The 17,562-nt window shown below is 37.5% G+C and overlaps 1 protein-coding gene across 1 annotated transcript in view; it reads right to left on the bottom strand.

Annotated features, from left to right (window-relative positions):
* The window catches only part of THADA (THADA armadillo repeat containing), a 312,573-nt gene that overhangs the window by 263,639 nt on the left and 31,372 nt on the right, over positions 1-17,562 (bottom strand). Inside the window, exons 15-17 of the mRNA XM_060169844.1 lie at positions 15,657-15,780; positions 4,663-4,814; positions 1,648-1,861 (exon numbers count right to left, since the gene is read on the bottom strand). Coding sequence (XP_060025827.1) covers positions 1,648-1,861; positions 4,663-4,814; positions 15,657-15,780 — 490 coding nt within the window. The remainder of the gene's footprint in view (positions 1-1,647; positions 1,862-4,662; positions 4,815-15,656; positions 15,781-17,562) is intronic.

Here is a 17,562-nt window from a genome sequence, read left to right as displayed (position 1 = left end):
CATGTGAGCACAGACTGAGACGGCTGCTGTTACAAACTAGGAAAAGGGTTCTCACCAGGAACCAAATCTGTTGGCACCTTAATCTTAACCTTCCCAGCGTCCAGAAGTGTGAGAAATAAATGCCTGTTGTTTAAGCCACCCACTTTATGGTATCTTGTTATAGCAGCCTGAGCTGATTAAGACAATGCCCAAGAGAGGAACTGTGGAGTCATATGGTAATTATATGTTTAACCTTTCAAGAAACTACCAGATTGTTTTCCAAAGGGGCCAGACCATTCTACATTCCCATCAACAGTGTATAGGAGGGACTTCCCCAGTGGTCCAGTGGGTAAGAATCTGCACTCCCAGTGCAGGGGGCCCAGGTTCGATCCCTAGTCGGGGAACTAGATATCACATGCATGCAGCATATGGCATGCAACTAAGAGTTCACATGCCACAACTAAGAAGCCCGCATGCCACAACTAAGACCTGGCACAGCGGAAGGGAGAGAGGGAGAAAGCGAGGGAGGGAGGGAGGGAGGGAGGGAAGAAGGAAGGAAGGAAAACATAGGGCAGTAATTACATGGTAGGAGGAGGGAGCTAGGATAAAGAAGAGGCTTCAAAGTTATGGGTGCTGTTGTATCAATACTTCTTAAGCTGAGCGTTATTACCTAGCTTGGGGACAGAACTTGTGAAATTTTTATATTATTACTATTTAAATCCTATATATTTAAATATTCTTTGTATGTTTGAAATATTTCAAAAAGTTTAAAAATGTCTTAAATTTGAAAGGCTTTACATGAAGTATGAACTCCCCAGTTCACCCCAATTGCAGACCTCTTCTTATCATCTTATCGGGGTCTCCTCTGGAATCCAGCCCTGAAGCAATTAGAGTTCGGCACATGTCATGTTCCATGGCACTGTCATCTCTCTATCCCCAGCTCTATGGCCACATTTCCACCAGAACTATCCATGGCCTCCTAATTTTCTCCCATTATTAGTTCTCTTTTTCATGGCTTTTTCTACTATCTTGGAGAGAATAATTTTCAACTCTCTTTCAACATCTGACCTCTGTTTTGTTTAATAAAAATCTCTACCTATCCTTATTTCTAGTACAATTCCAAAATGAAGATTTACTAGGATAAAATTAACTACATGAACCCCCAACTAATATTTGTTTAAAATCATTAGATCAAAATCAACTCAGACCCTATGTTTTGGAACTGGCTATATGGGAAGAGTAAAAGGCAAGGGTATGACAGCCAGTTAAAACATAAACCCCAACAGACAAAGGAACTCTGCTCTATATAGAATTAACAAAGATGATTTGGCTATAGTCATAGTAAAATTTCTGTAGAAAAAAAGTACATTTTTGGTAGAGAAAGAGGTCTTATTTAAATAAAAGCTCTATTAATGTACATTTGCATATGTACTTATTTAATGTGAATCCTCTGTTTAGAACCAATATAGTTGAGTAAACTATTTATTTGAAAAGGAGAAATTCATGATATACTTATATGCTGGTAAACTACAAAGGTGGTAAACTCTTAAATAAAAAAAAAAACCACAAAGTGCTTAACCATTAGATAGCCTAACCATATTAATAGTGAAGAAAGTAAGATATTGGTTTTGATAAATAAGAGCAAAAGGTCATTTACTCAATACGAACCTATTAATGTGTTACTTTCCACCAGAGCAGCAGACTTATCTCCATCTCCACATGCAACCCGCTGAGTTTTTAAGTAAGCAGACAGAGATGACGGTAGAGCGTTCTGCCAGATTAAGAAGTTCAGTAGGTAGGAAGCTGTTACACAGTCATATGGTTTGGTGCTTGTGCTGAGCTCCAGTGCTGCCTGGAATAAGCCTTGTAGTTTCTCTGAATCCTAGGATAAAGCAGAGACTCAGTCATTATCACTTAAACATTGCTTTAATTTGAAGGAATAACACATATTTATGCCACACAACTGACAACCGATACGAACATTAATTCTATGAATATAGGCTGGAGTTTTTTTTTTTTAGGCTGCGCCAAGTGGCACGCGGGATCTTAGTTCCCCTGCATTGGAAGTTCAGAGTCTTAACCCCTGGACTGCCAGGGAAGTCCGGATAAAGCTTTTTTTTTTTTAAGTACCTCTTTCTTCAGCAAAAGTATACTTTTTCCTGTAGAAATTCTGCTATACTATAACCAGATCATCTTCGTTATTTCTATATAGCCCAGAGTTCTTCTGTATGTCAAGATTTGTTTTACTGGGAGTCATACTCCTGCCTTTCTCCCCACCCCCTTCCCATACAGCTAGTTCAATGGAGAAAAATACACATACATATGAGAATACAAATTCACCAGGATGTTCCTAGCAAAGCTCCATGTATATGTGTGAAAAATAAAGTGATAAGATCAACCTCAGAAATTCTGCATTAGAGCTCCCACACCTGTATCTCATCTAAACATGCACTCACACAGCCTGTCCTCAAGACAGAACAAAGGGCAGTTCACTGTAATACACATGGAAAGGTACAGGGCTGAGGACAGGAGACATGGATCCTAGTCCCAACTCCACAGTTGACAAGTTGCATGTTCACCACACTGGAACCTAGGGTTTCGTTGCTCAACAATATTGATTCTACTAGGATTATCTCATAACTGTCTAATATAAGGGAAAAAAATCATTATCTAGGTATACCAATATTTAATAATGTCTTCTAATATCAAATAATAGACTCAAATATCAGCCTATTACTATTTAAATTCTTTGCTATTTGCTGTTTAATTTTCTATGACCTAAAAAACTGAAAGACAGTGGCTAAAACTCAAATCTAAATAAATATTAGAAAGAATCAATTAAGCATCTCAACCATTTTTTGTAACTGACAGTTAAGTCCCTAAACTAACCAACCAGTTAGTAAGAAACAAAATAAATAGCCTTTGGAATCTAAAAGAGCATCTTTGTTCTATCATCTCAGGTCAATCAAAATATAAAGACCTTGGATATGTAGCTCCACAAGAAAGAAGGGCAAGAGACTAGGTGAGTAGTAAAGTCATATATTAGAAAGATATGCCATCAATATATGAATATACAGATCCTTAGAGAGATTAGGCTAGCATTCAAAAAATGTTTTCAAGTTAGCTATATTAAAAAAGTTAATTACATATTACATAGGGTATACCCAAAGAAAGACTTTGAAAATATAATACATAACTAATCTTTTAAAATCTTGAATTGAAAATCTTGAATCTGGGACCATTTACTAATACACAAGCCAGACCAGATATATAACTACCAGAATCCTATAGCAAGCCATATGTGCTACTAAGTTTCCTGAATTCTTTAAGTTGTGTCTATATACCAAGCATGTGTTTATCAAATTGATACACAGAGCCCCCCTGAGGGGCCTTCATAGTCCATGTAAGGACCAGGTCTTTCATATAGGTGCCATAATATATACCTTTCCCCACTCCAGATACTCTCAAAATACTAGCCAGGAATGAGGCATAGTTATACATATGATATGAAGCTACAGTGAGATGAATGGTAAGAGGCGAGGGTTGGTGGAAGGGGAAACAGAGAAAGAGAAAGTATCTTCTTTAAAAATGCTTATAAAGTACAAAAGTTAGCAGCCTAAGCACCAAAGAAGTTTCTGCACATCAGGGCACCTGAAAGACCACCAGGATAGGTGGACACCAGGGAGCAACTCTCAATGTGAACCCAAGTCAGAAATGTTTGAGATTTTGCAATGCCGTCCAGAAGCAGTGGTAACAGACACCTTAGGCTCTCTGACATGTGCTCCGACAGAATCCCACTGCATCTACAAACTGCCATACCTAAACACAGCCAAATAGCTAGAGCCCAGACCATGGCTCAGCTCCCACCCCTAAAGGCTTCCCGTGGCCTGTATACAGCTCCAACAGGGAGCCACAGCAAAGCTCTAGAGCCAGTGACCCGACAGCTGCTGGTGACCTCAGTGCCCCAGAATAAGCCTCAAGGGTAGAGCCAAGTACCTGGGCTATAGGGTCTCCTGAAGACCCATCCCCAAGCTTTGCCTTCACCCCTGAGACCACCTTTGATTCTCACCCCATGGTGCGAAGTGCAAGGCATCAGGAAGAGCATGGGGGCTGGGGATGGGGTAGGAACACCCAGGGAGAGAAATGCTGTTAACCTCAAGTACTCTGAGTTTCAGTCTCAGTTTAGCTATTACTTGTTGGAAGATCAGAAACATGTTCTCTACCTCATTTACACTAAGCTTCCCAGTCTACTATGCAGGGAGATTATCTAAAAAAAAAATCAAGTTACTGTAAGTGATGTGTTTTGATCGAATATTAACATGTCCAAGGGAACTGGGGAGACCACAGTTAACTGAAATCTACCAATAATCTTGTAAACAATAAAACCTACTGCCTCCTACACCTCCCTTTTTATCAAAACAATTTTTTTTTAAAAAAAGCAAAGATCATTGATTTGGATTTTGTTTCTCTTACAATATTTCCTCCTTCCCCACTACCCATCCCTACCTTCTCCATTCCACTACCTGCAACAGGAGAGGTATTAATGATAACCAAAACAGAAGATTTAGTAAGAAGGCAGATGCAAAGAGCCTGGACAATCCACAGACTGCTTTAACTGCTGCTAAGATAGAAAGTTTTCATGCATACACCACATTTACACTAACAGAAGAGAAGTCCAAATACCTGAAATTGTACAAATGTTTTTGGTAACTTCATTAGAAGATCAAATGCTAAAATTTTCACTTCTTCAAAAGTGCCAGTTAAACATTCCATTAGCGTTTGGAAACGACCAACATCAATATCATGACTCAGCTGATATACTGTTTGGACTCTACCTAAAAATTTAAAAAGAAAATTTTTTTTAAGTGAACAGCAGAAAAAGGAAATCAACATTTTGAAATTATGTGTCCAAATTTATAGAAAATTAGTGTAAGAACTCACACTTTATATTTTACCCACAACAGCGTAAAAAATATTTCCAATAATTTACTTACTAAAATGATAAAATAATAAGTATTACAATTTTACAAATAGGAAATATTTTTCAATAACCATTTTTAAAAATTGAAGAATAGTTCATATACAATGTGTTAGTTTCAGATGTACACCAAAGTGATTCAGATATATATATTTACACACACACACACACACACACACACACACACACACACACACATACTCCTTTTCAGATTCTTTTCCATTATAGGTTATTACAAGATATTGAATATAGTTCCCTGTGTTATACAGTAGGTCCCTGTTGTTTACCCATTTGATTTGTAGTAGTATGTATACATTAATCCCAAACTACTAATTTACGCCCCCCCCGCACCCCACTAGCCCCTTTGCTAACCATAAGTTTGTTTTTTTTGTCTGTGTCTCTTTCTGCTTTGTAAATAAGTTCATTTGTATCATTTTTTAAGATTCCACATATAATTGACATCATATTTGTCCTTCTCTGACTTCACTTAATATGATAATATCTAGGTTCACCCATGTTGCTGCAAATGGCATTATTTCTTTCCTTTTTATGGCTGAGTAGTATTCCATTCTGTGTGTGTGTGTGTGTGTGTGTATGTCTATGTACACACACACCGCATCTTCTTTATTCATTCGTTAATGGGCATTTAGGTTGTTTCCAAGTCTTGTTATTGTAAACAGTACTGCTGTGAACACTGAGGTGTATGTATCTTTTTGAATTAGAGTTTTTGTCACTTCCCGATATATACCCAGGAGTGGGATTGCATGATCATATGGTAGGTCTATTTTTAGTTTTTTAAGGAATCTCCATACTGTTCTCCATAGTGGCTGCACCAATTTATATTCCCACCAACAGTATAGGAGGGTTCCTTTTTCTCCACACTCTCTCCAGCATTCATTATCTGTAGATCTTTTAATGATGGCCATTCTAACTGGTGTCAGGTGATACCTCATTGTAGTAGTTTTTTTTGCCACACCAAAAAAAATCCTGGGCTTGCAGGATCTTAGTTCCCTGAGGCGGGATCGAACCCAGGCCCCCTGCAGTGGAGGCACAGAGTCTTAACCACTGGACTGCCAGGGAATTCCTGCTCATTGTAGTTTTTTTTGTTGTTGTTGTTGTTGTTGCTGTTGTTGCTGTTTGCGGTACGCAGGCCTCTCACTGTTGTGGTCTCTCCTGTTGCAGAGCACAGGCTCCGGACGTGCAGGCTCAGCGGCCATGACTCACAGGCCCAGCCACTCCGTGGCATGTGGGATCTTCCTGGACCGGGGCACGAACCCGTGTCCCCTACATCGGCAGGCGGACTCTCAACCCCTGCGCCACCAGGGAAGCCCTCATTGTAGTTTTGATTTGCATTCCTCTAATAATTAGTGACACTGAGAATCTTTTCATGTGTCAGTTGGCCATCTGTATGTCTTCTTTGAAGAAATGTCTATTTAGGTCTTCTGCCCATTTTTTGATTGAGTTTTTTGTTTTTTTGATATTAAGCTATATGAGCTGTTTGTATATTTTGCAAATTAATCCCTTGGCTGTAGCATCGTTTGCAAATATTTTCTCCCAGTCTGTAAGTTGTCCTTTCATTTTGTTTGTGGTTTCCTTTGTTGTGCAAAAGCTTTTAAGTTTAATTAGGTTCCATTTGTTTATTTGTTTTTATTTCCATTACTCTAGGAGATGGACCCATAAAATATCGCTGCAATTTATGTCAAAGAGTGTTCTGCCAATGCTTTCCTCTAAGAGTTTTATAGTATCCAGTCTTATATTTAAGTTTTTAATCCATTTTGAGTTTATTTTTATATATGGTGTTAGAGAATGGTCTAATTTCTTTCTTTTACGTGTAGCTGTCCAGTTTTCCCAGCACCACTTATTGAAGAGAATGTCTTTTCTCCATTGTATATTCTTGCCTCCTTTGTTGCAGATTAACTGACCATAAGTGAATCAGTTTATTTCTGGGCTTTTTATCCTGTTCCATTGATCTATGTGTCTGTTTTTGTGCCAGTACCATACTTTTTTGATGACTGTAGCTTTGTAGTATAGTCTGAAGTCAGGAAAAGTGATTCCTCCAGCTCTATTCTTCTTTCTCAAGATTGTTTTGGCTGTTTGGGGGTCTTTCGTGTTTTCATACAAACTTAAAAATTTTTTATTCTAGTACTGTGAAAAATGCCATTGGTAATTTGGTAGGGATTGTACTGAATCTGTAGATTGCCTTGGGTAGTATGGTCATTTCAACATTATTCATTCTTCCAATCCAAGAACATGGTGTATCTTTCCATCAGTTTGTGTCATCTTCAATTTCTTTCATCAGTGTCTTACAGTTTTGGGGGGGTATATCTTTTGCCTACTTAGGTAGGTTTATTCCTAGGTATTTTACCCTTTTTGATACAATGATAAATGGGACTGTTTCCTTAATTTCTCTTTCTGATATTTCACTGTTTGTGTATAGAAATACAACACATTTCTGTATACTAATTTTGTATCCTGCAGCTTTACCAAATTCATTGATGAGCTCTAGTAGTTCTCAGGTAGCATCTTTAGGATTTTCTATGTATAGCAACATGTCATCTGCAAACAGTAACAGTCTTACTTCTTTTCCAATTTGGATTCCTTTTATTTCTTTTTCTTTTTCTGACTGCTGTAGCTAGGACTTCCAAAACTATGTTGAATAAAAGTGGCGAGAGTGGGCATCCTTGTCTTGTTCCTGATCTTAGAGGAAATGCTTTTTGCGTTTTACCATTGAGTATGATGTTAGCTGTGGGTCCATCATATATGGCCTTTATTATGTTGAGGTATGTTCTCTCTATGCCTACTTTCTGAAGAGTTTTTATCATAAAAGTTTTACCATAAAAACAAAAGGGGGGAAATAAGACCTACAAAAACAAATCCAAAACAATAAAATGGCAATAAGAACATAACATATCAATAATTACCTTAAATTTAAATGGACTAAATGCTCGAACCAAAAGACACAGACTGGCTGAATAGATACAAAAACAGGACCCATATGTATGCTGCCTATGAGAAACTCATACAGATCTAGAGACACATACAGACTGAAAGTGAGGGGATAGAAAAACGTATTCCACATGAATGGAAATCAAAAGAAAGCCAGAGTAGCAATACTAGCATCAGATAAAATAGACTTTAAAATAAAGACTGTCACAAGAGACAAAGAAGGACACTACATAATGATCAAAGGATCAATCCAAGAAGGAGATATAACAACTGTAAATATATATGCACCCAATATTGGAGCACCTCAATATATAAGGCAAATGTTAACAGACATAAAAGAAGAAATTGGCAGTAACACAATAATAGTGGGGGACTTTAACACCTCACTTACATCAATGGACAGATTATCCAGAAAGAAAATCAATAAGGAAACACAGGACTTAAATGACACATTAGACCACATGGACTTCATTGATATTTAAAGAGCATTCCATCTGAAAGAAGCAGAGTCCACATTCTTTTCAAGAGTACATGGAACATTCTCCAGGATAAATTACGTGCTAGGCCACAAAGCAAGCCTTGGTAAATTTAAGAAAACTGAAATCATATCAAGCATCTTTTCTGACCACAACGTTATAAGGCTAGAAATCAACTACAAGAAAAAAACTGCAAAATTCAAACACACAGAGGCTAAACAATATGCTACTGAACAACCAATGGATCACTGAAGAAATCAAAAAATACCTAGAGACAAACGAAAGGAAATAAGTAGTTTTTAAAGATTTGTTTAAAACTATTTCATTCTCTTTCAAAAAGTTATATATTATTATACAAGATACCTAAGTTATTTTTCAAATAAACAAGTACAAACAAATAAATTCAGGAATACATCTTTTAAAAAAACCTTCATAAACTTTCGTGTCCTAGAATCCAAAGGCCTACCATGTCTTAGTTGAACTGACATAGAATAATCAATACAATGACATATCCTTTAAATAATTTAAAAATCTGCCTGTTTGATTTGAATCTTATTCAAATATGTAGTTTTCCCTAGGCATCCATTCAACTACATGTATTACTTGCACTTAGGTTTGGTTGACTGAAAGAATCAGAGTGGAGGATGGTAGAGGAGGCAGTGATGTAAACAAAACAGAATGTGGGCTTCCCTGGTGGTGCAGTGGTTGAGGGTCCGCCTGCCGATGCAGGGGACGTGGGTTTGTGCCCTGGTCCAGGAGAATCCCATGTGCCGTGGAGCGGCTGGGCCCATGAGCCATGGCCGCTGGGCCTGCGCGTCCAGAGCCTGTGCTCCGCGGCAGGAGAGGGGCCCGCGTACCGCAAAAAAAAAAAAAAACAAAAACAGAATGTTAGGTCTCCCTCAAATAAATACCCGAGTAGGTTGATTACTCTGTGAATTTCCTATTATAACACAGATAATCATAATTGATGGATAAGTTGAGGTATCTGCATTGCCCATAGTCTATTATAAGAATATTACCCCCAATTTTTTTTTTTTGTTTGTTTGTTTTTTTTTGTTGTTGTTGTTTGTGGGTTTTTTTTGCGGTACGCGGGCCTCTCACTGTTCTGGCCTCTCCCGTTGCGGAGCACAGGCTCCAGACGCTCAGGCTCAGCGGCCATGGCTCACAGGCCCAGCTGCTCCGCGGCATGTGGGATCTTCCCAGACCAGGGCACAAACCCGTGTCCCCTGCATTGGCAGGTGGACTCTCAACCACTGTGCCACCAGGGAAGCCCTAGTTTTTTTTTTTAATAAAGATTGTTACAAAAAAAAAAAAAGGTTAAAATTACTATCAATATGGAATAATCATTTCAGTGTTTAATATACAAATGTGTGAACAGGTTGATTTTTTTAAAGTAACATTTACATTATTAACCATTGAAATAAACGATTATATTTATTGAAAAAAAAAGACATATCCTAATACCATTCCTGGGCATCAACAGTAAAGAAGGAATCTTTTTGCCATTCAGGCAAAAAGTTCAATTCATCTACAACGTGGAAAAAATCAGGCTGGCTTCACTCTTTGCCACAGCAGTATGTAGTGCTAGAAGAGAGTGGAGCAATGCTTACCAAATCCTCAGGGAGAAAAGGGGTGATGAAAATCTACATATCAAAATCCCATTCCAATATCAAGTATAACAGCAATATAAACATTTTTGAATGTGCAAGAAATTAAGAACTACATTTTCCCAAAAGCTCTTCTCAAAAAAAGATGAATTTCAACCAAGAAAGAAATTAACAGAAAAACTATCACTAAAGAATGATGACAGACACCAAATCTATTTAATTCTTACGGCTAAGAGTAAACCTATGGGAATAATGGATTTCATAGCAGGATGTGAAGAACCTTTAACATTTAATGAATTAACCCCTCGTAATACCTGAAAACATTTCTATGCTTAATTAGAGGAATGTTGCTCAATATAAATCAGCATGTGAATTCATTTAATCTTAACTCGCAAGTTAGTCCAACCCTGTGAAATTCATAGGGCAAGCAAATGAAGTTTTTGTCACTCCAATCACACCTCTGCTCAAATCTGCCTCTTCTTTTCCAATTCGGACACCTTTCATTTCTTTTTCTTACCTAATTCCTCTGGCTAAAACTTCTGGTACAACGGTGAATAGCAGCAGTGAAAGTAAGCATCTGTGTCTTGCTCCTGATCATAGGGGAGGAACTTTCGGTCTTTCACCATTGAATATGGTGTTGTCTATGGGCTTTTCATGAGTGTCCTTTATCATAATGAGGAAGTTCTCTTCTATTCCTAGTTTGCTAAGTGTTTATTTGTCTAAAAGGGTGTGGAATTTTGTCAATACTTTTTCTCCATTGAGATTATCATGTTTTTTTTTCTTTTGTTCTAATGTAGTGCATTACATTTACTATATTTTCTTATGCTGAAACACCCTTGCGTTCCTGGGATAAATTCCACTTACTTAGTCATGGTATATAATACTTTTAATATGCTGTTGGATTTGGTTTTCTAGCATTTTCTTGAGAATTTCTGCACCTATATTTATATAAGATAGAGCTGTAGTTTTCTTGTGGTATCAGAGTGATGCTGGCTTCACAGAATGAGTTAGGAAATGTTCCTTACTCCAATTTTTTTGAAGTTTGAGAAGGAACGGCATTAATTCTTCTTTAAATGTTTGGCAGAATATACCAATGAAGCCACTCCCCTTGGACTTTTCTTTGCTGAGAGCTTTTCTTTTGAGAGGCTTTTGACTCCATCTCTTTATTTGTTATAGGTCTGTTCAAATTTTCTACTTCTTGAGTCAGCAATTTGTATATTACTAGGAATTTGTCCATTTCATGTAGGTGACCTAATTTATTAGAAATAAAATAGAATTGTTCACAGTACTGTCTTATAATCTTTTTTATTTCTGTAAGGTCAGTAGAAATGTCTCTAATTTTATTTCTGATTTTAGTGATTTACATCTTTTTTTTATTCTTAGTATAGCTAAAACTTTGTCAATTTTGTTGATCTTAAAAAAAAACAACTTCTGGTTTTGCTGATTCTCTGTATTGTTTTTCTATTCTCTATTTCATTTATCTCCACTCTCTCCATTCTAATCTTTATTACTTCCTTCTTTCTGTAACTGTGGGGTAAGTATGCTCTTCTTTTTCTAATTCCATGAGGTGTAAAGTTAGGTTATTGATTTGAGATCTTTTTTTCTTACATAATGTAGGCATTTACAGTTATATAAATCTCTCTATTAGCAGTGCTTTTGCTTCAACCTATAAGTTTTGGTAAGTTGTGTTTTTGTTTTCTTTCCTCTCAAAGTATTTTCTAATTTCCCCTTTGACCCATTGGTTAGTTAAGAGCTCTGCTCAAATTGGAAGCCGCCTCTGACACGATTGTATGAAAGAGCTATTACTCCCAAACTCCCAGGCACTCTATACTTCCCTGCACTTTTCTTCTTGAAATATTTTTTCATACTACTTATCTCCATCTGAAATTCTACGTATCACTTGTTGACTTACTTAGTCTGTCTATCTTCACTAAAGTCTAAGCTCTAAAATGGGAAGCACTCTGTTTTGTATACTGTGTATCCTTGGCACTAAATAAATTATATGTTGAACAAGCCCGTTTTTTTTTTTTTTTTTTTTTTGCGGTACGCGGGCCTCTCACTGTTGTGGCCTCTCCCGTTGTAGAGCACAGGCTCCAGACACGCAGGCTCAGTGGCCATGGCTCATGGGCCCAGCCGCTCCGCGGCACGTGGGATCTTCCCGGACCGGGGCACGAACCCGCGTCCCCTGCATCGGCAGGCGGACTCTCAACCACTGCGCCAGCAGGGAAGCCCTGAACAAGCCATTTTAATCTAATTGTGGAATCCAATTTTTCACCATGAATATTGTGACATTTTATTCCAAATGAGAAAGATGTATGTGGCTTATTCTTCTTGAACTAGGACATACTTGAGGAAAGGCAAAAGCCATTTTAACTAATCCCAAATCACAGTCTTTCTATAAAATAATATAAAAACCTACATTAGTATTCTTGAGATAAAGATGAAGAATGAGTTTACATTTCCTATCCTGTATTTTTCAGTCATGCTTCTTTAGCCTCCTTTACAGTTAATGGGTACAGTATGGTTTGCTCTATTTACATTACTTCCCAGTTGTTTAATTAACATCATTACTGTGCCATCAGTCACTGCCCAATTATACATGACTCATTCATTAGAAAGATGACACAGGTTTTTCACTTTTAAAGTATATTTAAATATATTAAACTATTCTCTCAATTGAAAAATTACCAGTATAATTCAGCCTAGATATTTCCCATACACCTAGGTGTTAACTATAAATATAGGAATGCACAGAAAACTTTTTGTTAAATGGATAATCAATCACTCTGAGGTAAAACCTTATTTTCTAAATTCAGTTGTAGTACCACTGAAATTCCCTAAACTGATGGGTATTCCTGTATTCATTTTCTGTGGATGCTGTAACATATTACCATGACCTTGGTGGTTTAAAACCACATAAATTTATTTTCTCACAGTTCTGGAAGCCAGAAGTCTGAAATCAAGGTGTCTGTAGGGCCATGCTCTCTCTCAAGTCTCTAAGGGAGAATTCATTCCTCGTCTCTTTCAGCTTCTGGCGGCTGCCAGCATTCCCTGGCTTATAGCCACAGCATGCCAATCTCTATCACCACTGTCACAATGACTCCTTTTCTTTTTGTCACATTTCCCCCTGCCTCCCTCTTACAATGCCACTTGCAGTGGCATTAAGGCCCATCCTGATAATCCAAGATTATCTCATTTTAAGATCTTTAACTTAATCATATCTTAAAAAACCCCTAAATAAGTAAGGTGTTTTTTTTTTTTTTTTTTGTGGTATGCGGGCCTCTCACTGTTGTGGCCTCTTCCATTGCGGAGCACAGGCTCCGGATGCGCAGGCTCAGCGGCCATGGCTCACAGGCCCAGCCACTCCACAGCATGTGGGATCTTCCCGGACCGGGGCACGAACCCGTGTCCCCCACATCGGCAGGCGGACTCTCAACCACTGCACCACCAGGGAAGCCCAATAAGTAAGGTTTAAATAAGTAAGGTTCACTTTCACAAGTTCTAAGGATTTGGTACGGGTTTCTTCTGGAGGTCATTTTTTGTCCTACTACACTTACTTAATCAGGTGATCCAATTTATCAAGAATAATGGGACAAACTAACATCATGTATCTCCTGTTACCATGCCCTGAGAAAGAAACTATATCACCTAGGCAGTATTCCTGCCAAAAATGCATAACATGAATCAAGTCATAAGAAAACAATCAGACAAACCCAAACTGAGATACATTCTTCCAAAATGTTAATGTCATGAAATAAGAAAATTTCCAAATTGAAAGAGGTTCAAGATGCATAACAATTAAATGCAATGTGTGACCTTAGACTGGTTCCTGGATTGTGGGGAAAAAATTTTTTACTACAAAAAGCCACTTATTAGGACAACTGGTACAATTTGAATATGGATTGTATATTAGATAACAGCATTGTATCAACATTAATTCCTGAATTTGATCATTGTGTTATGGTTAGAAAATTAATGAGAGGGCTTCCCTGGTGGCGCAGTGGCTAAGAATCCGCCTGCCAATGCAGGGTACACGGGTTCGAACCCTGGTTCAGGAAGATCCCACATGCCGCGGAGCAACTAAGCCCGTGCGCCACAACTACTGAGTCTGCGCTCTAGGGCCCGCGAGCCACAACTACTGAACCCGAGTGCCACAACTACTGAAGCCCATGCGCCTAGAGCCCATGCTCCACAACAAGAGAAGCCACCGCAATGAGAAGCCCACACACCGCAACCAAGAGTAGCCCCCTCTCTCCGCAACTAGAGAAAAGCCTGCACACAGCAATGAAGACCCAACGCAGCCAAAAATAAAATAAATTTTTTAAAGAAAGAAAATTAATGAGAGAGGAACAGTGAGGTAAAGCAAATATCGCAAAATAACTTACGAATCTAAGTAGAGGGTTCATGGCTGAACTATTCTGGAAACTTTGTTTGTTTATTCACTGAACTATTCTTGAAACTTTGCTGTTAGTTTCAACTTTTTCAAAACAAAAACTTGAAAAAACTAGTTTTCTTCAAATGAAGCAAGTCTATATTAACAACAAATAACTGCCAAAAAATTATACTTTGCCTAAAAATTTAAACTAAAAAAAAAAGTCCAACTATAAAGTTTCCTGGTCCTTTGGCCATTCCCTCCAAAAGAGCAGTACATTTTCCTGTTTGTCCACCGTCAAGCAAGACTGAGCACAAACAAGAAATCATCATTAAAATACACATACATTCATGTATGGAGATAAAAAGAATCATTTCTTGTCAAAAAGGAAAATAAGGGCTTCCCTGGTGGTGCAGTGGTTGGGAATCCGTCTGCCAATGCAAGGGACATGGGTTCAAGCCCTGGTCCGGGAAGAACCCACATGCTGTGGAGCAGCTGAGCCCTGTGCGCCACAACTACTGAGCCTGTGCTCTAGAGCCCGCGAGCCACAATTGCTGAAGCCCGTGCATCTGGAGCCTGTGCTCCGCAGCGGGAGAGGCCACTGCAATGAGGGGTCCATGCAGTGCAGTGAAGAATAGCCCCCGCTCGCGGCAACTAGGGAAAGCCTGTGTGCATTAATGAAGACACAACACAACACAGCCAAAAATAAATAAATAAATTAAAAAAAAAAAAGGAAAATAAAACAACGCAAAGAAAGAAGTTAAATATTCATCCTGTTGAGTACCCCACAGAGGAGATACAAAGGGTATGATTAAACCAGAATGCCTGGAAATGACATCCTTATATTGTCTTTCCAAAACCAGATTCAGACTTATGAAACAGACAGCATATAAGGGAAACCACATTTTAACCACAGAGACTCACTGAGGAATGTTATACATAAGAGAAACTATTATTATTTTAATTTTTTAAACCTAGAGAACAGATTGGGCACTATCCTAAAATAGCAACATACAAATTAGGGGAATGAGGGCAGCAACTCATCTCATAGTAAGCATAATCCATAAAAACCCTAGTTTCAGGTCAGCAAATAACAATCACTATAAAGTTTCTCTCCCTTATGCCCCTTACTGGCAAATTGAATTATCTCCAAATAAGAATTATATAATGAGACTTACACCTTCGATAAGAATCTAAACAAAAGACAACAAACCTGAAACTTCAAGTAAAACAAAATATTGAAAAAGTATGTTTTGCAAGAAAACAAATACTTTCTCCAAACATGATTGAAAACTTACCTCCTGGCACAGGAAAAACTTCAGCTATTGAGCCTAAAATGGTTAAAGCTGAAAATCTAGTTGGGTAGGAAGAGCCAGGAAATAATGCTTCAAAAAGACTGTTGCAAATGGATGACATGAAATTCTAAAAAAAAAAAATTACAGTAAATATAATTGAGCTAACTCACAATAGGTTATCTTTAAAGTATCACTACTATTACTCTGAAGAGTGATATTTTTTCTAATTTAGAGAGAAAAGATTTCTTAAAACAATATTAGTTGTTCACTTTGCTTGACAATTCAGATTGGCACCCTTGACCATGAGCTCATGACTTCAGTGAACCCTATCTTTGTAGAGTCAACAAGAAGTACAGAAGAAAACGAAAACACTAATTTAAAGAGATATGTGTGCCCCCATGTTCACTGCAGCATTATTTACAACAGTCAAGATATAGAAACAACGTAAGTGTCCAAGGATGGATAAACAGATAAATAAATCAGACAGAAAAAGACAAAGACTTAATGATCTCTCTTTTATATAGAATTAAAAAATTAAAAACAAAAACCAACCTCATAAATACAGAGAACAGACTGGTGGCTGCCAGGGGTCGGGTGGGGGAGGACTTGGAAAAATGGGTGAATAGAGTCAAAAGATACAAACTTCCAGATATAAAATAAAATAAATAGGCCATGGGCTGTAATGTATAGTAGAGTGACTATAGTTAATACTACTACATTGTATATTTGAAAGTTGCTAAGAAAAAAAACTTTTTCTAACTTTGTATGGTGACAAATGTTAACTAGACTTAATGTGGTAATCATGTCCCAATATATACAAATGTCTAACCACTGTGTTGTACACCTGAAACTATTATGTCAATTATACCTGATTTAAGTTAAAAAAACAACAACAACAAAAAGTACAATTCTAAATGTAGTCCAGACCAGAAAAAAACATTTTTCTGGTGAAAACATGATCCATTCTGCCCTGACTTGTGTTAAAGTTGTATGAATATTGATTTTCTTCAACAGAAGCATTCAGGCATCAAAGGTATATATACTTTTTTTTAAAGTTTTAAAATGACCAAAGACATATCCAATATATACTACTTGATACATTTGATAAATACTTGGTATCTGGCTATAATGACATATTTCATGACAAAGATCTAGCTATTCCACTGTCTTCTATCTGCCTCTCTGAGACTCCTATTCTACCTTTCTGTTTATACAAATGATTAGAAATGAAAACTTTTAGTAAAATGCAATAAAAAAAGCAATGTGGGAAATAGTTTATCCAGGATAAAGTCTTCTTCTTCTAATTAAAAATAATAATAATTTCTCCATAAGACCAAAGGAAAAACATATAAGGAAAAGCGATTCTCAAGCCTCTCATACACTGCTATGCCCTGACAACATATATTTGTAACTAAGCAGCATATAAGCAGCCCTAGTCCCAACCATCTTTAGATACGATTCCTGCATTCATTTCCTTGGTTAAGGACATACAATCTTGGGGATTTATCCTGTAGGCCCTTACAAGCCCTAAGTAAGAGTTTACTAGTTTATTAATTCTATTGGGTTTCAAAGGAATAGGGTAGTTATTGAAAATATCCCAGTTAAACTAGTGTTAATTATAAATGAGTAGTATAGTATTCACATTAAATGGCAACAAGTTCATCCTTTAGGATTTATCTTATCCTAACTGCACTGTCAATTGTATTTTCAGATATAGTTGTTCTTTCCCTCAACCAGACTGTAACCACAATGGAGGCAGGAACCACAATTTAGACATTTATGTCCTGAACACACTGTACTACACACACATATAGAGCTCAATATATGCTCTAGTCCCTTTTAATGTCCTTGGTGAGGATTCCAGATACCATGGCCTAGCATTCAAAACTCTCTGCTACCCATCCCCAAA

This window comes from Lagenorhynchus albirostris, chromosome 13 (genome assembly GCF_949774975.1).
Source record: "Lagenorhynchus albirostris chromosome 13, mLagAlb1.1, whole genome shotgun sequence".
Lineage (NCBI taxonomy): Eukaryota > Metazoa > Chordata > Mammalia > Artiodactyla > Delphinidae > Lagenorhynchus > Lagenorhynchus albirostris.
The sequence above is the reverse complement of the archived record's forward strand: the minus strand, read 5'-3'. Positions and strand labels throughout refer to the sequence as shown.